Source organism: Ochotona princeps, chromosome 20 (assembly GCF_030435755.1).
Source record: "Ochotona princeps isolate mOchPri1 chromosome 20, mOchPri1.hap1, whole genome shotgun sequence".
Classification (NCBI taxonomy): Eukaryota; Metazoa; Chordata; class Mammalia; order Lagomorpha; family Ochotonidae; genus Ochotona; species Ochotona princeps.
Genome location: NC_080851.1, coordinates 15,641,739 through 15,665,491, shown reverse-complemented (window position 1 = coordinate 15,665,491; position 23,753 = coordinate 15,641,739). Strand labels below are relative to the sequence as shown.

Genomic DNA, 23,753 nt, shown 5'->3' with positions numbered 1-23,753 from the left:
TGCTTTATCAGTTCCCAGATTATTGTATGATATTAATGTACAGTCTGGAAGTCTCTGGAAGAAAAATGTGTCTAATGATCAGATCAGAAACTTTAACAATGAGACAAAAAAAGAGAATATTTAGTTTGGGGATTGTAAGTATTTGAAAAAACTGTCAGGAGAAGGAAATAGATTTGAGTGAGGAAGAATTCATAGGAATAGAGAGAGGAAATGTCTACAGTACATGATTTCCAGCACTGGACAGGCAGCTTTTCTAGGCAATGAGATCCGTGGTCAGAAGCGTTTCCTCTTTGGATGATCTTGTAAGATGGGGAACAATTGCCTAAAGGAGATTCCACTGGTCCTTGCAAATCACAAAATTTCATTGTTTTAAATGGTAACTTTTGGTCACGATTTGGTGAATTATTTATAGAGACTGAGAGCACTTTGCAGTTTGCCAACTGGGATCTGAGAAATACAGTCCCGCTGTGAGCTATTTATCTGAGTTAAAGGCTCCTAATGTACAATGTGAGAGACTGAGATGGGAAACTTGAACACCAGAATCTAACCCTAGCCTGGGTAATCACCATAAAACATACATTCGAGTGTTGATGGTCTTAAGATTTTGGCCATAGAACATGAAATTATTCATCACTATTGTGCCTTTATGATTTTCTTGAATTATAACTCTCAGATTTTCTAATTTTTATCTAACCATCTGTCCTACTTATTTCTCTATCATTTTTCAGATCAAATGCTGTGTAAACCATGTGTATTAAGGTCCTAAATTAATTTTAGTTGTTGAATATTATCATGTGTTTAAAAATGCACCCTTACTGTGGCTTTAAATCAAGTAGAAGTATTATAACTGTGTGCATCTTTCAAAAATATTACTGATATGTCTTGGAATACAAATTGGCCACATAAACCATTATTAATGTAATATGATTTTTTTTTATCATGGCTGGTTTGTGTTTCAGAATTGTTCAGCCATGGAATGGTAATGTTCATAGAGAAGTTTATATCTAAGCAGAGCTAGTATCCATAGAAACAAAAAGCATGAAATACATGTTCATTACTTCCCAAATTCTGAATAAGATCTTGCTGCTTCGGTGTACAAGTCATTTTTGCTAGTTGCCCGTGAAATGATCACTCAAGAATAAATAACAGAATTATGTCACCTTTCAATACTACCTTCCATGTGACATGTCTGTGAAGATTGGTTTTTTTTAAACCAAGAACACTTTCTTTCATTAATATAGATACTTAATGTATTTTGTAGCTTAAGTTAGTGCTTAAACATGCCATTTTTTCCAAACAAGTGATAGTGTTTTTAGACAGGCATTAGGCACAGTGGTTAAAACTCCACTAGGAATGGCTGCATGCCTTGTTGGAGCCTCAGTTTATGTCCCACCTCTGCTTTTGATTCCAGCTTCTTGCTAACGCACATTCTGGGAGGCAGTGGTAATGGCCAAAATACTTAGATCCCTGTCATCTACTGGGCTGATTTTCTGGTTCCTGTCTTCAGCATTTCAGATGTGGTTATTGCAAGGATTTAGGGATTCCCCTCCTTTCCGCTCCCTTCTCTCCTTTCTTTCTTCTCTCTCTCCTCTTTTTTCTCTCCTTCTCTCTTCATTCGTCTCCACCCCTCAAGTAAATAGAGAATTTAAATAAATAAAGCAAAATTGCTTAATGAAAATACAAATAATCTAATTCTTTAAAAATGTATATGTTTATAGATTATGTCTTATTAGCAAAGTCTTCAAAATTGTACATTTTAGATCATGGAATGTACTCACTGATTTTCAGAGATTTTGTTTTTAACATAAATTATCTCTCAACCCTGAATTCCTGCATTGGGCTGGACTGGTATGTCTCCTCGGTGCTGTCTTCAACAATACAGAGTAAGTTCACAGAAGAAAAATCTCATGATAATAGTGTATGTTAGCAACTATTTGGATGTAGTAATCCCAATCAAAAGACTAGCAATCCAAACCAATGAATAAAAGAAAATCAATTTCATCACATTTGTATCTTAACTTTTTCTGAAAAACAAATAGAATTTATGCAATTATTTTTGAGTACTTGCCTGTAAAGGGCTTTCTTGGGAAACTATTAGTGAGAGCTAGACTTCAGCCAGTCCTGATGCTGTATTGTTGAAGATGTTATGCTTCTCTTTGTATGTACAGAGCTGACCATAGGCTGCCATCCTCACAAATTCAGCTGAGTACCTGAAGTTGATCTCAGTGTCTCCCTTAGGCTCGGGGCCTCTTTAGGAGCATTTCTCAGGGGACATGGCTCTGAAAAATTTCCTTGGGAGCATAATTTTTGAGCAGAACCAATCGGAATAGGAAATCTCCTACAATTCAATAATGATAGGAAATGGGAACAGTTTCCTTGTTCAGAATAAGAAATGGCTCTCAAATTTTCAGATTCTGAATAAGTAAAATAATAAAAGGAATGAAAATAAAGTAACTATAATATAATCAGTGGATTGGCTATTAAATAATGCTGGTTTAGACATGTCTGATGGAATTGTCACAACACTCAAATGGTAGAATGCATGCAAAACAGCCCCGAATTTTTTTACAGTATAAGTTCACATAAATGGTAAAAACAAAAAAAAAAAAAAAAGAAGAAGAAGAAACAACAAAATAAAAAAAAAAAGCACCTCTTGCTTAGCAGTGAATCAGCTTCCCTCAATTCACTTCTTTGAGATAGTGAATCATTTGCATTTTGAGTTTTAACCTTCCACTAATTATTTTTCCTATAATTCCACTCTTTTAAAATATGTGTTTATTATTTGCAAGAGAGATAGATGGAGGGAGGAAGAGAGACAGAGAGAAAGAATGAGAGAGAAAGAAGGGGGGCAGAGAGAGAAAGATTGATTCTCTATGACCTGGTTCAGTAACAAAATGGCTGCAAGAGCCCGAACTGGACCAGGCTGAAGCCAGTAGTGAGGAACACCATCTGGGTCCCTCAAGTGGATGGCAGGAACTCAAGCTCTTCAGCTGTTATCTGCTGCTCCCCAAGCAGGTTAGCAAGGAGCTGGATTGGCAATGGAGTAGCCCACATTTGAACCAGTTCTCTGGTCAGAGATGCAAGAGTCTCACCAGCTACCCTGCAATACCTGTCCCAAGGCTCTTAGAAACTTCGACTTAGTAACAAATCCCCTTGGCTTTTACCCACTCTATAAATAGCAATGTAGGTTCCAGCAGGTATTCTCAAGTGACTAATGTCAGCGTCTAAACCATGCACTGGTTTTCCTCAGACACTTGGAGTTTGGAAGGTTCGGACTGACAAGTCAATTTCACCTCCAATATTGTATTTTAGTCACAAAATAACTTGTATTAAAAGCATATTTATAGACATTCACAGACATACCAATTAGCATGTTGAAAATTTAATGTTCTAGGCACTTGGATGACTTTTTCTGATATTCATAATTATAGCATTTATTAGAATAGCAATTACAGGGAAACTATAAAAATATACAAAAATGGAAATTGCCATGGTTTTAGGTAACCATGATGGAAGGCTTTATGGTTTCTTGTAAATGAGTCATACATGTAATAGCATCTTTTTAAGAAGATAAAAATTTATAGTTGTTCTTGATGATTGTAACAAAACAGTGCTGACCCAGTGCCAGTAAGTAAGCTGTTGAATTTCATTTAAAAAAAAAAATCTTTTCCATAGCCTTAATATTTACTGTTATTTGTTTACAGAAAATGTTGATTCTGACTCACGGAGCTTTTATTATATGCAAGAGATTATTTAAACATACTATATACCTGTAAATGAGCTTGACACAAAATAAAAACAGCCACACATACATTTGATAATAAACATACTATATACCTGTAAATGAGCTTGACACAAAATAAAAACAGCCACACATACATTTGATAACCAGATAATGAGTTGAAAGTGGCTTAAGAAATTAATGAGTAAAGCAATGCATTTCTAGGTGTGTAATGAAAGCATTACAGAAATTTAAAAGTTGTTAGATTCCTTTAATTTTTATGTGCCATTCTTTGAAGATTTTATTCCTAAATTCATATGATGGGCTAATCCTACACTGCAGGTCTTGAGGTATGTAATTAACAATGTAACATCATCTGATATCCCTAAAATATATGGTTTGCAAGAGTAACTACCTATTTGATGCACTGGATACTAAAACTAAAATGATAATGGTGATATTTCTTAATCTTTTTTCTGTACATGTTGATTAAAATGAGGAAAAGACTTTGTATAGTGAGACCTTCTTTTTTTGGTAGAACATCTCAAAAAAAGTTGTTTATAGGTCTGAGAAAGTTAACAATTCCCCAAGTCTTTGAACTTGGCAGTGACTCAAAAATCTTGAAATCTTGTTTCCATACATATCTGAAAATGTTCTTTAAATTTTGGAAGACTTTATACAGATATTGAAAGTCTTTTCTGATGTTTATTGCAGTGATGTTTAGACACACAAACTGTAATATTCAATCTATAATTTTAAATGAATAATTCAATAGCCCCAAATTTTTCATCATTCCAAAAATAAAGTGCACTCATCAGCCTGTAACTCTGCACACCTCCCTCTCCTCAACTGCCAATAACTCCTGTACTATCCTCTGTCCGGGAATTTGATCACTTTGGGTATAGAAGTGGGATCATTCAATATCTGTTCTTTCGTGTCTGACTTCTGTTACTTGACATAATGTTTCACGGTTCATCTGTGCTATAGCATCACAATATCATCCCTTTGTAAGGCTAAATTTTGTGTGTGTGTGTGTGTGTGAGAGAGAGAGAGAGAGAGAGAGAGAGAGAGAGAGAGAACATACCACTGCTACAAACAAATTGGGTCAGTGCAAAACCAGGAACCCAGCACTCCATTTGGATTTCTATATAGGTCCGAGGGTCTGAGTAATTAAGATATTCACTACTGAACCCCAGAGTACATCTTCAGGAAGCTGGATAAAAAGCAGGAACTAGCTGGAACTTGAGACTGGAATGGGTGCGTGCATCCCAAGCAGTAGCTTCACCTGCTATACTACAGTGCATTTCAATGGACTGTAATAGTATCCAAAATATCTGAGGCCATCCCTGTGTGTTCATCGAGTGAAAAAACAAATGTAAGAAAATGTAGCTTTCTTTAGTTTTTAGTAAGTTTATCTACAGAAGAATAAGTGCCTTGAGTTTAGCATTCCTATAAGCAGATCGGTACAGAATAATCACCTCTGGCATTAGTTAGGCATGTGAGGCCACATAGTTGACCTTTAGAATTCTCTTGTCTTGTTTCCACATTCGCTCTTGTGGCTTCTACTTTGGCTGTGCTTTAAGAAGTTTCACACAGGTGCAAGCCACACTTGTGTCCGCCACAGACTGAATGGGCTCCTCTTCCTCAGGGCTTATCTGCAAGCGAAGTATGAGATCCATCCTGTTCACGCATGACTTAAGATTGTGAGGCATTAGTGGTCATGGTTTCCACCTGATCAGTGACAGGCCGGTAAACACATTTTGCGCTTTCTGATGTGCTGGTCTGATGCTGGTACTTGCTTCTTAGTGACAGTGGATGAGAGTCACTTTTTGGTGGATTGGAATGAAGTGCAGATGGAAAGTGAAGAATTTTGTGTTATGTTCTTTTATAACATCTATTTGTAATTCAAAGGAGAGGATGACTTGATCAGGCATGTCTATGTTGACGTCCCCTTATTGCTACAAACTTTTCCTTGTTCCACTCCCTTTGTGATTTAGCCCTGCTCTAAGGAATCACATACATGTGAAAACGTTTTGCAAATAACAAGTAAAATGTGGCAATGCAGGGATACAGGGTGAACACCTTTCAGGGCTGTATTTTGAGGTTAGTGAGAGGTACCTTTACTTTTAAAAATTTGTTTATTTTTACTTGAAAAGCAGACAGAAGAAGAGATAGAGAAAATAGATCTTCCATCCATCGGTTCATTCACCAAATGGCCACAACAGACCGAGCTGAGCTGAGCTAAGCCAGGAGCCAGGAGCTTCTTCTGGGCCTCCAGTGTGTGTGTGTGCAGGAGCCCAAGACCTTGAACCATCCTCCACTGCCTACCCAGGTTATAAGCAGAGAGCTGGATGAGATGTGGAATAGCCAGGACACGAGCTGGCACTCAATATGGGTTGTCAATGCAACAGGTAGAGAATCTATGTATAAATAAGATGAAAATTTTATGCTGTGCTTATAAGTGACTGAATTTTAAATATGTAATTTGAAAATATATTTCCAACCTAAAAGGAACATGAGATTGTGATAGTAATAGGCCTATATATCAAAACATTAAAAAAATATCAAAAACAGTGACCAACAGTATGCCATGGTGGGTAAAGCCGCTGCCTGCAGCCCTGGCATCCCATATAACCACTCCTTTGAATCCTGATTGCTTCATTTCCAGTCCAGCTTCCTTCCTATGTGTCTGGAAAATTAGCAGAAGAGCGCCCAGCCATTTGATCCTCTGAACCCATCTGAGAGACCCAAAAGAAACTCCTGGCTTCAGCCTGTGCCAACTCTGGCCATTGCAGCTAGTTAGCATGTGAAACCAGCAGGTGAATGATCGTTGTCTCTCCCTCCACTCTGTGATTCTGCTTTTTCAAAATTCAACAATAACATTTTTAATTAAAAATTTTAAAGAGAAAGAAAATGTAAATATGAAAGCACACAACATCGGAGAGGATCTATTTTACATACCACGTGTAGTGTTACTATCACATAAATATCCTGAGATACAAGGAAAAGTCTTACGAGACTGCTAGAAGTTGTATTAATTAAGATAATAATTCACAGAAGAGGAAATCTTAATGTCTTCTGTAATATAATGAAAAGTCAATCCAAACAACAGTGGATATGTGTATATTTATAAAGGCTGCAAGCACTGTAGTCAGTGCTGCATAAGATGGAGTGTAAATCCACAAGTGCTATAAAGAATCAATCAGGCTATATGCCTCTAAAAATGGAAATTGTCACGCCCTTTTGCCTAGTTGTTCATGCAAATAAAGTCTAGCCTAAAAATATTGCCACTGATGCATAAAGAATATGAAATGTTGGTATAGATAAAAGTGTGAATCTTTCCAAGGGAAATGTATTTTACAGCCATATCACACATATTTCTTGTATCGTTCTTTCTTAGCTTATGGTTCAGGTGGTGCTATTAGGTGGCGAGCGTTAACAATGTTATTCATAGTTTATTGTGATCTACAATTGGAGAAGTCAGGGTCCGAAAAGGTTAAGTGATTTTCTGTAGAAAGATAAAACATGTTCTAAAAATAGATCATGTACTCAGTAATTTTAAAATCAGCTATGCTAGTCACCAATAACTAGCTCATTTCTCATCAGATTTAAAGTTGGTTCTAATTTTGTACATTTAATTTGATAAGTAATGTTTTAAGAAAGTTTAATTATTAATTGAAGATGAGTGCTCAGCTTGACTTTTACAGTGATCGCCCTGTATCTACCAAACTGATTTGCCATTTGAGAGTTGTTTTAAATTAAATTAAATTACATTAAAACTCAAATCAAAGAAACCATAAGTGTTTCTTCTACTGCTTAGAGACAAATTTTAATGCATTATAGGTCAACAAACATTTCAAATTGTGTGTTTATGTTCACAGGCACAAACACAGATCTGTTGGGCAGAACACACATTTATAGTTAAATCAACTAGTGTAATATCCCATGGCAGCAGCTTCCTAGACATTAAAATACTTCATCTATGGGACTATTTCAACAGGCAGACATGCTGAAATGTTTGCTCTTCCCCATTGCCAAACCTTTTGAAATAACCAAACAAGTGCCAAATGAAACATCATTTTTATGTTTTAGTACTAAGGGATACATTTTGTCAAGTATCAGAAGTTTTGACACCTTTCTGGAGATCATGTACACAAAGTAATAGAGGTGAATGGATAAAATTTTCTCTTTAGTTAAAACAAAGAATGGACCACCTGAGAATTCAAGCATGTAGAATTCCCAGGAATTGGACTCCAGATGTGGATTAACAGTGCTTTGCAAACATGAAGGAAGTGGGGGTGGAAATGTCTTCATAAATTGCTGACCTGAGGGCAAACTGGCACATTTTGCTGAGTACTTCTGGGTAGTACATATATCAAAAGCTTCAAATTTACAAAGCCTTAAATCAGATTATTTGACTATGGTGGAAAGATGTTCATTTCAGTAATTGTTCAGATATTGGAAACAATTAGAGAAGATCTACATGTTCACAATTTCAACGTATTTGATAGATTGTATCAGATTTACAGAAGAAAGTACTGTGCCACCACAAGATGGACTGAAATGTGAAGGCGTGAAGAATGAGGATGAGCAACTGGCTAGTGGGGTCAGTCTTCATTTGTGTCTATTGCTGTGGAATATTGTTTTAGAAAATTGTGAAATAAAAAGCGCTTATTATAAACAAATTTTCAAAAGATTTAAAATTTTTAAAAAGGTTTCCTTATTTATTTTAATTTACTTGAAGGTCTGTAATAGATACAGCGACAGCTCCCTTCTGCCAGCTTACTCCCCAAATGCCTGCTGGGCCAAAGACAGAAACTAGAAACTCAGTCCAAGTCTCTGACTTGGCAGGAGACACCAACCATTTCAACAGGCACCGTGGCCTCTGACTGTGCATTAGCCAGAAATCGGGTTTGGGACCAGAGCAGGGCCCTCAATCTAGGTACGCTGGCATCCAAAACTGCATCTTAACTACTAGGCCAAGTGCACGTTATGAAACTTTTAAATATTTATTGTCTACAAAAAATGACAGCAAAAATGCAAAAACTAATCAATTGCAGTTTAAACAACTGTTGACTATGAGTTTTGAAAGCAATTTTCATTCCTATAATTCAATAGCAATTTCTAAAAATTTTTACACAGCTTTGCCTGACCAAAACAAAGAGAAAATTTTCTCAGATAATTGTTAATATACAAGAAGATAGAGGATACAAGAGTATAGTCTCTTTCCATACTGCTAAGCTGTCTGTGCACCTTTTGGTCTCTCTAAGTAGGGCATTCGGATCTATCGCCAGATCTAGGAGAAAGCCCCGATCTCATTGGAGGGATGCAAGCATGTTTAGTCAGCAAGAATCTGGCTCATTTGCTAGTTTTATAGCAAACAAGGACAGCGCGTAGTTTGCATAATTTCCTCATATTCCTTTTATAGTGTGTATCTTTTGTAAGGCTCTTCAGAATAGTCGCTGGCCACCTGTCAATAATGGCCTTTTATAGACTCAACCTTCATTGTTTTCATGCCCTTGACATACAAAAAAAATTGTCTTAGAAGAAAGCAGCATTGAATATAATGGGGAAAGTACTAATTTTAAAATTAAAAAGGCTGTCTTTTGTGGTCTTAACTAGAGTTTTGAAAGACATGAACAGGCACATTGTAAAATTGTCTTTAACAGGAATAAAAACAAACTCATTATTTTGTCAACGTTTTTACAAAGTTGGTGAAGAATAACATCAGAAACACTAGCCTAAGGAAAACTAAGCCAGCTCTCATTCACTTGAAGTATTCATTACAGTTTTGCTTAATTTTACAATGATACCATGTGAAGATATTTGTATTGTGAGTCTATTGAATCCTAAATGTCTTAGCTACATATACAGTTGATATTTTTTAAGTGGAATAAGACTTCTAGTGTTTCTATCTGGATTTACACAAAATCTGGCAAGCAAAGGATTCAGCACATTTATTGGCCCACAGTTTAGAATTTTACATGCTACTCAATAAACACAATCCTGTAAATCTTACACAGGAATATATTTCCATTCATAAAAGGTAATTATCCAAGGTCATAACTTTAAAAACCTGCTTATCCTTTATTTTGCTACGATGTAACTTCCCTTTAAGTGATCATGAGCAAGAACAATGAAAGAAACAAGTTTCAAACAGGTAGAAATCCTAACTCTGTTGAAGAGCTGACATACTCCCTCCACTTTCCTGTTACTACCATCTCTCCGTGAAGTAGGATCGAGTCAGGCTTGTAGCATCTGTGGAGGGGCAATGGATGCTTCATATACGGTCTCACATCACACTTGTTAGAGGATCTCGTTTTTGCCTTGACAGAGTTTTTTTTCACTGTGTCTTGCTCTCTGTGATTTCAAATGTCCCCTCTGTTGGAATCACAGTAGCTGGTTAGATGGACAGTTCTTAGTTGTCACGTGCCAGTTTACCAGGGCTTGCCTTTGTATTCTGTGTGCAGTTATTTCAGGACTGCGTGGAGGGTAGAAGGAGATGGCCTTTCCTTAGATTTTCCATGGAGAAGATCTTCAAGGAGATTGGGTACTTGGACACCCACGCAATGCACAAGCTGCAATGGAGAGACAGCAGTCAAAGCCTGCAAAGCCAATGTTTTCTTAAGGTTCAATGCTCTGCTTCCTGCCTTCACATATTTTATCCTTCCTTTCAAAGTTGCAGTAGACATCTTATAGACATCTGTAAAGTTTTCTCAATAGTGTTATCTTCTGGTTCTCAATGTAAATATACTTGAAATAAGATCAATCAACATTAACCATGTGTAACTAATTACTGAGAATCTATGGTAATATTGGAATTGGAATTGAAATCTATTGGTATTTATAACATATGCATTCCCATTATGCTTTAAACATTTTCACTCATTATTAATGCATAAAAATAGCAATACATTTTTATTTTTTATTCCATCTGTCTTCCTGTTGGTATTGAGATTAACCATGTAATGTTTTGAATGTTAAAAGCTGCAAGCTGACTTGTCTCCTTTCTTAATAAAATCATTTAGCAAATCCAAAAGAAAGCCATGAAAATTGAAAGACAAAACCATGGACTGCAACCACTTAATACATTAAAGAAGTGGAAATACAAACTTGTATAAGTAGAATTCTTAATCACATGTTTTGTAAAAGCATACACATATGTGTCTTATACCTTGTAATCAGTGAGAAATGTCAAAGAATTATTTCCCAGTGAATTCTAAATTTTAAGTAACTCCTGTCACCATTTCAGAGTGTCAAGTGGTAGCATTTTAGTGTTTTTTTTTTTTTTTCAGAACGCTGTTGGCATTGACTGATTAGTCTCAGTAGAAGTAGGCCGACATTGTGGAAAGACAAATCAATAGGAAACGGATGCCCAGAGAGAGGTGCATGGTTGGGAAAATTTGGTTTCCTAAAACACATTATTAAAAACATTCTCCTGGAGTGTAGCGCAACGGGTTATTTGCTTTCTTTTCAAAGCTTCTTCATAATTTGAAAATAAACATACTGCTCTATTTTTTAAGTTGGTCTTCTACCTTAGAGAAATACAAATGTAAGGTGGTCATCTCCTGTAAGGGCTCTAAATTTAAAAGTGCATGGTTTATACAAAAGCCACTGCAGGAAACATCCCATAATACAGCTGTGTAATAACAAATAACTTATATTTAGGAAATGAATCCTGGCCAAATCTCAAATAGCCCTTCTACAATGAGAACATTGAAAAAGCATTTCCATTACGCTCTTCTCTATCCCCATCCCGAGGACATGGGAGCAGTTAACGTGGGGTACAGGCGGAGGCAGCATATGCTTCAATGAAGAGTTTTTCCAAGTTCCCGGCTTTGGTCACTAGAATTTCAATACTATAAATTCCATCTGCACACACACTGCACAACTCCCAGACTCTGGCAGTTGGCGGCCATAACAATAAAACAGGAGGTGGAAGAAAGCGTGTCCTACAGAACAGTTAATTGTGCCGCGCAAGAAAAGCCTGCAGAAAGAGACATTTTTCCGAAGGGGCTATTTTCACTGCCGGTTACAGAAATGGATTCGATGGTTGTGCGGCAGGAGTAATGGGTTTTCCCTGTGACTCATTTCTGATGTCCTTTATGAGGGTTCCAAGCTCCCTAAAATAATGGAAACGAATAAAAGCAAACTTTTAGTAATCCCAAAAGGGCTCAAAGTGAAATTGCCCCAGACGTTGCCTTATATAGATTCGTTGACACAGTTTCCCTTTTGAAAAAAAAAAAAAAAAAAAAAAAGCCCCACAGGCCTGATCATTACTTTCCCGCAGTCCTGTGCAGAGACCTACTTTCCAACACTTCAGAGAAGTGGATGTACCAGGTCCCAAAGGTCTTTCCGGTACACGGAGTGCCCTGCCGTTTGCTTCTAGGGGCACTGATAACTCTACTGCTGTTTTGCAGGTCCCTGGGGCCGGTGCATGGGAGACGAGTGTGGGCCCGGAGGCATCCAAACCAGGGCTGTGTGGTGCGCGCACGTGGAAGGGTGGACAACACTACACACGAACTGCAAGCCGGCCGAGAGGCCCAGCAACCAACAGAGTTGCTTCAAAGTTTGTGACTGGCACAAAGACCTCTACGACTGGAGGCTGGGGCCCTGGAACCAGTGTCAACCTGTTAACTCCAAAAGCCTGGAGAAGCCCCGGGAGTGCGTGAAGGGGGAAGAGGGTATTCAGGTGCGGGAAATCACGTGCATGCAAAAAGATAAAGACCTTCTGGCCGATGAGACCATCTGTGAGTACTTTGAGCCCAAGCCGCTGCTCGAACAGGCTTGCCTCATTCCCTGCCAGCAGGACTGCATCGTGTCAGAGTTCTCCGCCTGGTCCGAGTGCTCCAAGACGTGCGGCAGCGGTCTGCAGCACCGGACGCGGCACGTCGTGGCCCCACCGCAGTTCGGAGGCTCCGGCTGTCCCAACCTGACCGAGTTCCAGGTGTGCCGATCCAGCCCGTGCGAAGCCGATGAGAGCCTGTACAGCCTGCATGTGGGGCCCTGGAGCGCGTGCTCCATGCCTCCCTCGCGGCAAGCCAGACAGGCCCGGAGACGCGGCAAGAACAGAGCGCGCGAGAGGAACCGCGGCAAAGGCGTCAAGGATCCCGAGGCTCGGGAGCTTATTAAGAAAAAGAGGAACCGAAACAGACAGAACAGGCAGGAAAACAGATACTGGGACATCCAGATTGGATATCAGACCAGAGAGGTCACGTGTACGAACAAGACGGGGAAAGCTGCTGAAATGAGGTACGTTTCTTCCCACCTTATTCTCGTGCGTGTCCGTGTACCGAGACTGTGCAGTGCCAGGCCAGCCCTAGAACACAGGGACACTAGGGCCAGCTCCCACCCGGCTGGCTGGCCTGGGTGCTGGTGTGCCTTTCCTGGTCGTGTTTCTATCGCCAACAAGTCTAGATGTTGTATTTGTCTTCAACTGCCCTCTTTAAGCCAAGGGATTCTACATATTACACTGCTTTTTTGGTCAATCCTGTCTTCTAAACCAGAAGACACACTCACGCACTGGGATTTCAAATTCAGACACTTAGTTCAGTGAATTATTAGAGTAAGGCGCACTGGCAGTTCCTCTGAGCTTATGGCATTTTCAGAATTACCCTCTAAACAGAATCTGCTCTAAATAGCAACCCAGGGAACTATACCTAAGAATAATTTTCTTGCATATTTTGTGAAACTGAAATAACTGTCTACACAGAAAGAAACAGGAACCAGTGAGAGTAAGGCAAGTAGGGGCTGTTTAATCACGGATGGCCCATGTTAGAAAACGCGTAATTAATCGGCTGAATTTCCTAGATGGAAATTGTCTTTGGGTGCATAATGACTGTATTATGAAAGACCGTCTCGTGTGTGATTATTTCTTGTGAAAACACGAATCGAGGATGTCAAGGATATGTTCTCTGGACAGTCTAAATGTTATTCTCAGATGAAACCAGACCATCTGGGAGTGGCTCATCTGGCTCATCTGCATAATTGTCTTTTCTGAAATATTTGTGCAGTTATGAGTTGGAGTGAACTGAGAGAAATTATATATAGTCACAGGACTCACAAATGTATGTGGTCCTTGTTGTAAAGATGATATTGAGATCACTGTGTTCTCCAAGCCAGGCTGTTCTCTTAATTACAAACACACAAGAGGAGTTGCACTGAGGCAGCACAGGTGTTTGTGCTGAGTGGCCCGCACAGCCCTTGTGGCCCCTGGACATTTGGTAGCAAATCAGGTGTTCCTTTTTGCTGTGGCTCTTTATATCCTAACGAGCTCTGGGAGGGAGGTGTGTTGTTCTAATGCATTCCGGTAGTTTCCTAGTTCTCATCTGTGTTATCGTTCTTAAACCCATTCTTATTTAATACTTTGACCTACGGATGAATTTTGAAATCTGGTTTAAAGGCTTGTTGGGAAAAAATAGAGTTTAAATGAACAAGGAGACAACAGCAAAGAGCCTATTCCTCTAAGATCAGCTGTTATTTTTAGGATATTTGCTTTTCCCTACGCTGTTCGTACTCATTACAATTGTATTCTACTTCAGCTGTGCAGTAATTTGCTTTCTCTGTTGATCTGACCATTCCACCTCCCCTAGTTGTGCGAGGTGTTTGTGTGGCTTCCATTTGTCTTCTTCCCTCCGCTGCCTTTGGGGGAGGGGGTGGTGTGTGTGTGTGTGTGTGTGTGTGTGTGTGTGCGCGCGCACGCGCGCGCGCATGGCTTTGACTGTATCATTTACACTTCCACTGAATCCCTACCTTATTTTTTCTCTCTCTGTTCTAGTGAGTTCCACATCTTTTCTGAAGTATTATAGCTGTGTTACTTGTATGGCTTCTACCAAGTAACTCAATGAGCCTCCAAGGCAACTTGAATTGCCTCCTGCTGTCACTGGATTAGCAAGCTGTAGATACTTAATTTAATGTTGACTACTCAATTAAGTGTAATTAGGATAGCAGCTACTATTGTGTAGAGCTTGACATTGCCATCCAGTTCTTTGAATTAAGCAGATATGCTGAGAACTATGCAGATTATTTCCCAGGTAGTTCCATCCCATTAGAAATGCCATCTATAACTATTTTAGTTTACTTATAACCACATATATTTGTTGACTTAGATTATAAAGTGAGTGCTGTAAGTAAACTAGTTTTTAATACTTCTTTTATATAAATTTTAATTATTTTTAAAAGTAACATCAATATAGGAGAAAAGCAGGTATTTTGGCATGTATCTTTCTAACATGATGCCATGGTATTAGTCATCAAAAACAATGATTAAGTTCAATACTTCTTTCAACAAATTCAAAAACAGTTTTATTCTTTACGAGAGTGAGAGGGCATTCGGAAGGGGTAAACAAATCCAACTGTGGTAGTTAGATGAATTTAAACTTAAGAATCTTGGGGAAGCCATTCATGGACAAGCATGTGTTTTAGCACACAGAGTACTGAAACATCCAGTTAAAGATGATCATCTTCCCACATTTCTGTTTTCAAATTGAACAAGACCAGTGAGAATGAAAAGCATAAATAGGGGTCTTATGTAACAACTGGAAATTGTGACCTTCTTGGACCACAGCTGATTCCAGAGTGGGAAACATGGAATTAGACCTGTTTGCAGGATGAAACTTTGTGGGGGCAGTGTGTCTTGGCAGCTTTCTTGAACATTCAACCTACCACATGCAGCCTGCACTTTGTGAGGGCCAAGTTTTCTGTTGAAAACAGAAGGACATAATGGGACAAAACAAGGAAATCTGCAACATCACTGCCAACTAAAGGCTATTCATTTGACACACTTGTTGCTGAACAACACCCCGAACTCGTCAGAGGCATTGTTCTAGAACCCACAAGCTGGGACTACTTGCCTGACGCACAGAAAGCCAACCATTGGCATCAGGGTGGTGAAGGAAAGTAGGTATTTATTGCAAAGTGCAGAGCAAGGAGCCAGTCACCTATTGCTTAATTCCAAGCCTCCCGGAGGAGTTAGGCATCAAGGTTCTTACAGACTGACATCACTGAGAGCGTAGGATCAGCTCGTGGCCAGGTTCCTGGCAGGTCAGTGGCGTGTGTGACCTTTCGGTTGGTTGGTGATGTCATGCTTTCTAAGTTCTGATGGGCCAGATGGGCTCCAGTGGGTCTGAGGATCACGTGGAGCCAATTGCTTATGTTTCAGAGCCTTTCTAAAGGTGGAAGTTTCAGCTCACTATGTTTAATCCTGAATGAACAATGAAAGATTACAGTTAATAACAGATGAAGTTGTGACTTCTAATTAAATGTAAGGGAGTAAAGGAAATGTTGTTTTGTTCTCCTGTCTTAACATCAACCAGAAATGCCAGTAAGGACAGCAGTAAGACTACGTATGGTCTTGAAGAAGAGGAAATGGAGGATGACTAAGTATCCATTTGATAAATCTGGGTGTAAAAGAGAGGAAGGGGTGAGTGTGAGGCACAGTGTTTAAGTTGCTGCACTCATATCAGAGTGCCTGGTCATGTTCCCTGCTCCTTGGCTGCTTTATCCAGCTCTCTGCCATTGCACACCCTGGGTGGAAACAGATGATACTCGGGTATGTGGGTCTCGCCACCCAAGTGTAGTACCTGGATTGAGTCCCAAGGCTCCTGGCTTGGTCCTTGCCCAGCCCTTGGTGTTTTGAGCATTTGAAGAGTGAACTAGATCAGAGATCTCTATCTTGCACATAACATGAAAACAACTTTGATTTTGAGAGTAACTATAACGTCTGAGCTGATGGATGCGAGGTGATATCACATTATAGTTTTAAAAGTAAAATACAAGATAGAGGAAGCCAAACACAAGAGACTGCCCATGGAAGGAACATCCAAGGATCTCAGAGGAGTCAGGGCATGGGGCTGTTTGCTTATAAGGTGTTAAGATTTTGGTTTTCAAAGAAGGAGAAGCAAGAGCCACATACAGCACATGATTTTAGTTGGGGGGGGCAAAAGGGGGAGAGTAAAGAGAGGGTAGAGCCTGCCCAGTAAAGAGGGCAAGGGGCTAAAAACAGCTTCAGCAATAGGCCCGAGTCCCTTCTTAAACAGCCTGTTACCTGAAGTGCAGAGCTTTGCAGGGGCCTGGATAAGGTAGATGGAGGATGTGCAGATAGACTGCTTGGTGAAGTTTACAGGTGCATTGTCTTGGCAGTTTGCTGTCTTCAGGTACACTAAGCATTCCATTATCCTTTAGATTAACTGTCCTCAGGAATGAATCAGGCCTTGGGATTCAGGTGAAGCATTCTAACTAATGCAATCCACCTGTTCCCTGCCCTGTCATCACAGGGTCAGTATAGCCAGTGGAAAATAAAGAGGAGCTGGTACTTGCCAGGTCTGATGGCTGTAAGAAGCAATGTGTGAATAAGGTGGAGGAATCCACCATGGTGGGAGGGTTTGGGGAGGGGTGGGGAGAACCCAAGTATCTATGTAACTGTGTCACATAATACAATGTAATTACTGAAGTTAAATAATAAATAATTTAAAAAAAAAAAAAAAAAAAAAAAAAGAAGCAATGTGTGAGGCTCGGCAGCGTGGCCTACTGGCTAAGGTCCTCTCCTTGATCCCATATGGCTGCTGGTTCTAATCCTGGCAGCTCCACTTCCTCTCTGTCTCTCCTCCTCTCAGTATATCTGACTTTGTAATAAAAATAAAAATAAATCTTTTTCTTTCTTTCTTTTTTTTTTTTTTTAAAAGAAGCTGTGTGTGGTGAAGCAGAGAAGGAAAAAAGGCAGCCAGCCTTCTTGGGATTACAGCAACCACACCTGGTGATCTAAGGCTTCGCTGTGGGCCACCCTTACTTCTGGAAGGCTTTGGCTCTTCCAACTCATCTGTTTATTCCAGAAAGGCAGACCCAAATCTGAATAGAGAACACATGTTTCCAGAAAAAGAATGCAATCTGCTATAAGAAATACAAGAAACATTAGTGGGAGTAATGCTGTCTTTGGAAAATATCGGCCATTATAATGCACGCTGTTTTGTCATGTAAGCTGACAGAAGGCAATTAATTGTAATAATTGCAGTGGAAGCATTGTGGACAAGTGTGAGAAATTTAGCCCAGAAAATTCCTAAGGGAATAAAGCAGAATGAGACATTAAAATATTTGTTGGCTAAAGCAAAGTAAGTAGATTTATCCAACTTCTGGATAACCACATAAAATGAATCCTTCAGGCACAGAGTAAAACTTGACTGGGTTAAACAGGAAGAGGGAAATAATCCAATAATGCATAAAAACACACATTTGTATACATTCCTCCCAACTTTTTTGTGATTCTTTTTTAAGTATCTGAAGGTGCTTTCTAAAGGTCTTGGAAAGTGCATGGATTTCAGAATGTTTTTGCACCAAAATGAACCCATCAGTTTCTTTTTTTTTTTGCCATAAGCTTTCAAGGGTCCTCCTCTAATTCAACTTTAGCATTTCAGAAATAATGAATAGTGCAGATGACCCGCTGATACTTTTCCCTTGCTCTCTTCTTACTTACCTGTTCATCTTCAAAAATACAAGCCGCAGAAAATTCTGTGTCTTCTAAACACAATCTCTTTCTGTGTGATTTTTCTTCACTCTTGAATACTGGTTGTTAACGAAGATTTAAAGTAATGAATAACTTGGGAAAATAAAAATAGGGACAACTGCGCATCCATGACTACATGGTGTTAAAACATTTTCACTTTCTGAGCCTTAAACCATCTGTAAACAATACTGATATGCTGTGAAAAGGGTGGACAATCAGAAAAGAAACAGGGAGCTGAAAAAAATCTTTAAAAGTATCCAAGTTTTGTAATTATAATAAAACCTGAACAAAACCATACCCAAAATCTTGTAGATAGTTCTTGACGGAAAGTAAATAAACATCAACACATCCCGCAGTCCAGTGCCCACTGAAAGATTAGTGCAAATGGCAGTGCCATGCAGTGGGGCTCAAGCAGTCAGTGCCATGCAGACTGGGGCTCCCCAGTCCTGAAAGTTACTTCAGATCTACTTTGGTTATGTGCTGCATGGTTTGCTGGGAACTCATTGCCATGGTATGACTTCATGAGTCCGTGAAATTGCAAATCTCATCCTAACCTTCCCAAAAAGAAGGCAGAAAATTGCCCACTATTAAAAATAACATTGATCCATTTAGGCTATTCAGAACCCATTTATAAAATTACTACTTCTCATGCATAAATAGCAGGCTTTTAAATCTGAAAACTTTCTGTGATAACGAAAATGCTGCTTTGCCTGCCAGATACGTACCATGATTTTTGTGTATCTGATTCAGCTGCCTGTTGGCTACTCTGATTAAAACACAGTAGGCCCATATTCTTAGATCAGTGGCTCAAAAATAAAAATCATTGGCTCCTCTCAGCAGGTAGGGCCACCGATTAGGATCTTACGTTTGTCCCCCAGGGTTACTGCTGCTGCTCCTAGGCCTAGAGGCTGGTGGCTGTAACCATCTTCTGCCCTTGTCTTGTGAGTTGGGAACTACCAGGAGAAGGTAGCAGCAAGCTCTCAGAGCCTGGAGAGGCTGTGTGTCTGTGGAGTCATAGTGTGTGTGGCTCCTCCATCCAAGGCCATAGCGCCTGTCCCGCAGCCCTGCCTTCCACAGCAGGTCTACCTTCAGTGCTGCAGGCTTCTGTTGTTATCACCTTGTGATAATATTCCTGTGATTTCCAGCCATAAGGGCTTCACCATTCCTTGATGGCCCGCATGTTGTTGACATTCCTTGCATGAAACTCTTCTGAATTAACCCAAATGCAACTTGCAGTGTGCTTTCTGCCAGTACAATGTCAGGACTAGAGAACTACTTCTATGTCTTTGTTGGTTTATGGCTGAATTGATTTATTATGAATTATTTATTTACCTTTTCATTCAACAAACTCAAAGCTATACAGATATTCTGGGTTCTGGAATACATTGACAGAAAAGTGAAACAGACACTGGATTGTCAAATATCTACTTTAAAAAAATTATCTATTTGAAAGGTGGAATTGGAAGGAGAAACAAATATGGAGCTCTTCTAGCTGCTAGTTTACCCCACAAATGCCTGCAAAGGCCAGGGCAGTGCGAGGCTGGAGTCAGCTGCCGGAACCTTTATCGGGGTCTCCCGCATTGCACCAGGGGCCCAAAGACTTGGACCATTTCTGCTGCTCTTCCAGGCGTATTAGCAAGCATCTGGATCAGAAGTGCAGCAGCTGCAACTCAAACCTTTACGCACATGGGATGCTGGGGTTGCAAGGGATGGTTTAACCCATTATTGCCACAGCAATGGCCCCCAAACCTACTTTATTAGAGGAAGAATAGCAAAGATGAAATATTCAAAGTGCTGTCTAATGGGCAGGGAGAGGGAGGGTTGGAGAGGAAGAAAGGAGAAAGAAAACATATGCAAATAACAAAGTAATCCTCCCAAGGGGGTTGTTGAAATCAGGAATGCTCTGCAAAGAGAAATAATGCTGGGATTAATAGACATGCGCATGGTCCTTGAGGAGGGAGATGTGGGAAAACGTGGAGAAAGCCAGGCCAGGATGTTTGAACCAGGAATGGCTCACTGTGTGAGGCTGTCATGCCTGCCTGTTGAACACACGTGGTTAGATTATGTACGTCAGAGGATCTAACTTAGAAGTGAAACCTGACAAGGATCAGGAAACCTTTTATCTGTGGAGGAAATGCATAATGTCATTCACCAGCCTCACAACATTATCGGCTTAAAAACCACCCTGGTATAGATTTATTGAGTTGCACATCCCGTCTGTGGTTGTCTTGGCAGGGGCAGACCAAATGGTTTTGTGGGCCTGGCCAGATATTCACCACCCCACAGAGAGTCTGCAAGTCAACTTTAAATGTGGCCACTTTACATCCTGTAAATAATGTTCTTGACTAAACTTCAATATGATTATTTATTTGTAAGTTTGTAGTTTAAAAGACTGAAGTGTTAAGGAAAGTGAGGAAATACAATTTTGCTAACCTTCAGAGCTGTATATTGTCCTTAACTGGCATCTTAGTGCAAATTATGTATGAGAAGATGATCACAAGGTTTAGGTATTTATAAACACATTGATGGATTTCATTATGTAAATCAACTCTAGCACTGGAGATAAATGAATATGATCATTATGTTATATGAATATTATTTAATCAGTAAGAAAGTATTGTTTAAGTAGTTACTATGTGTTTAGCATTGTACCAGATACATAATTAGTGTTTTGAATATAAAAAGTAAAAATTTTGCATTATGAATAAGATAAGGTTTTATATATGTCATAAGTGAAAACATTGGTATTTGTGAGATTTTGAGAGACTTTCTCAGGCCACCCAAAACATAGTTAAAAGCATTGTCTCAAGGCCATGCTGTGGCATGTCAAATGAAGCTGCTGTTCGCAGTGCTGACACCCCACATGGGTGTCGATGTGAGGCTTGGATGCTTCGCTCCAATCAGGTTCCAATCCCATTAGGGCTTGGGGAAGAGAAGACGATGGCCCCAATACCTGGACCACTGTATCTGAACGGGATACCTAGAAGAAGCTCCTGCCTTTAGTTTTTTTTTTTTTAAGATTTATTTATTTTATTACAAAGTCAGATATACAGAGAGGAGGAGAGACAGAGAGGAAGATCTTCCGTCTGATGATTCACTCCCCACGTGAGTGCAACAGCCGGTGCTGCGTCGATCCGAAGCCGGGAACCAGGAACCTCCTCCATGTCTCCCACATGCTTTGTAGGGTCCCAAGGCCTTGGGCCATCCTGCACTGCTTCCCCAGGCCACAAGCAGCGAGCTGGATGGGAAGTGGAGCTGCCAGGACATGAACCGTGCTCATGTGAGATTCCGGGCAAGCAAGGGAAGGATTTAGCTACTAGGCTAGTGTGTAGGGTCCTATCTTGCTTCTTTTATCTTTTGAAAGATAGACAAAACTCCTGTCTTGCAGATGGGTCTATCCCCAAATACTCACAATGTTCCAGTTTCGGCCAGGACAAAGCAGGGAGCCTGGAACTCATTCCATGCCACCAGGAATGGCAGTAATATTTTGCTGGGTGTGCGTTAGCAACAAACTACAACTGGGAGCACAGCAGGGGCTGTGCCCAACTTGCAGCATAACAGCTCCATGAAACCCCACTTCCATTAAAGTCCATTTTCTATTCGTATTTCTACTTTCTCCTGAATGTATGAGTCCTGGATGCTAACCTAGATGAATCAGACAGTTCCTGTAAAAGCATAGCTAAGAGGAAACTCTCAAAAGACAGGGACATATTAAGAATATTAAATACACTCATTTAAAAAAACAGTCCTTTTGATAACTTGTGATTTAGGTCAACAATCTATTTGGATCTGTTTCCTTCATCATCCCTCCTCCCCTGCTGGACATGTCAGACTTACGCTGCATTATTTCCATGTTCCCAGACAGTGCCTGTTTTGGATTTTGAAGTGATAACAGAGAGGAGTGAGCAGATAAAGCATATACTCCTCTATAAGCAGAAAAAAAGGAAGTGCACACATTTTAATGTTCTTTCCAAGGCATTTGTGTTCATTTCAATATTGGGGCAGCTGGAAAGAGCAGTGTCTTCTAAATCAGCATTTGAATCTTTGTAAGATAACTGCTGTGATCAAAAATATACATAAGAAAATCATATTTTTGCTTGTTCTTAAAGAATTGTCATTTAGCACTCTTCACTAAACAGTTTTCCTCTTCTCATTTAGGCTTTAGTTTGTGCCCAGGTCCCATTCAGATCAGCTCACATAATGTAACCCAGGTTTGTTATCATTTTCCCCTGCTCACTTCCTCAGCCTAATCTCATTCCTTGAGGAATAGTACTTTGGTACTAAGAGCAACTGAATCATTCATTCATGTTATGTCAGGCCCTAAATTTCAGTAAAAGTTAGTATTTTGCGATTTAAAGTTTTCCCAGGGTTTATAATATTTATAACAAAATATACTAACACATAACTTTGCATCCTTTCATTTTCGCTGTGGTAGCACCCAGGTGAACAAACTTATTCAAGGAGAAAGACACAGTTAAATCTTCATAACCTCCATTCAATCAAAACTGACATATTTGGCTCTCAAGAAATGTTTGTAAAAGTCTTGAAGTTTAAAGAAACTTTCTGTTTATAGAATTTAAATCTTTTAGTGATTAGTGGAAAACCAAAATCCTCTGAGGTTATGAGGACCTAAACCATGTGAAGGACTAACCCCCACATCTGTTATATTCAACTTTGAGAGTATAGACTGAAATTGATAGTATCCAGGAAATGTCCTTTCAACAATTGATTTAATTATATATCGATGGTTTTGAAATCTTGTTTGAAATGTAGAAAGAACGGCCATCTGCTGGTTCACTCCCCAGATGCTTGCAACAGCTGGGGCTAGGCAGGACAAAGCCAAGAGCTGGGAAATTCAGGCCTCCCAAGTGGGATGCAGGGATTCAAGCACTTGAACCATTACCTGCTGTCTTCCAGAGTGCACATCAATAGAAAACCATAATCCAGACTCTCACTTGGACTCAAATCTGAGCCCTCCAACATGGGATATGGTGTTGCAAATGGTACCTTAATCACTGTGCCAAGCACTCATCCCAGGAGACATCATTTAAAATAGAGATAGATAAATGAATAGATAAATAGATAAACTCATGGTTGTTGGGCTTGGCTAACAAGTGCTGCTGCAAGATAGTACATATCCAATAGAAATCTGAAAATGCTATCATGATATAAGGGTATACCATCAGTTTTTGACAATCCATTTTATTTCCTTAATCTTTTACCCATCTCTGAGTTTTCTTGTGCATTTGCCAATTTATAAGATTCTTTATGGTGACTGTTGCTTCTTTTCTCACACTGAAGACAAGAAGCTTTTAAATCATCATTATCAATTAGTTGGCATTAATAGCAAACCACGTGTTAATTACTGGCAGTGTCTACTCTTTCTAATAAACTCAAATATATTGAAGTGAACATTAAGGTCAGCTTACATATTCTTTGGTATGGCCATTTATTATGGCCAAGATATCTTCACTCTTTAAGAGTATTTCTAAGATCACTTTGTTAAGGTATTGTTGACATAAAAAGATGTGCACA

At 39.5% G+C, this 23,753-nt stretch overlaps 1 protein-coding gene across 1 annotated transcript in view; it reads left to right on the top strand.

The window, feature by feature from the left end:
* THSD7A (thrombospondin type 1 domain containing 7A) overlaps positions 1-23,753 on the top strand; it is a 300,382-nt gene that overhangs the window by 100,276 nt on the left and 176,353 nt on the right. The window contains exon 2 of the mRNA XM_004582344.2: positions 12,142-12,973. Coding sequence (XP_004582401.2) covers positions 12,142-12,973 — 832 coding nt within the window. The remainder of the gene's footprint in view (positions 1-12,141; positions 12,974-23,753) is intronic.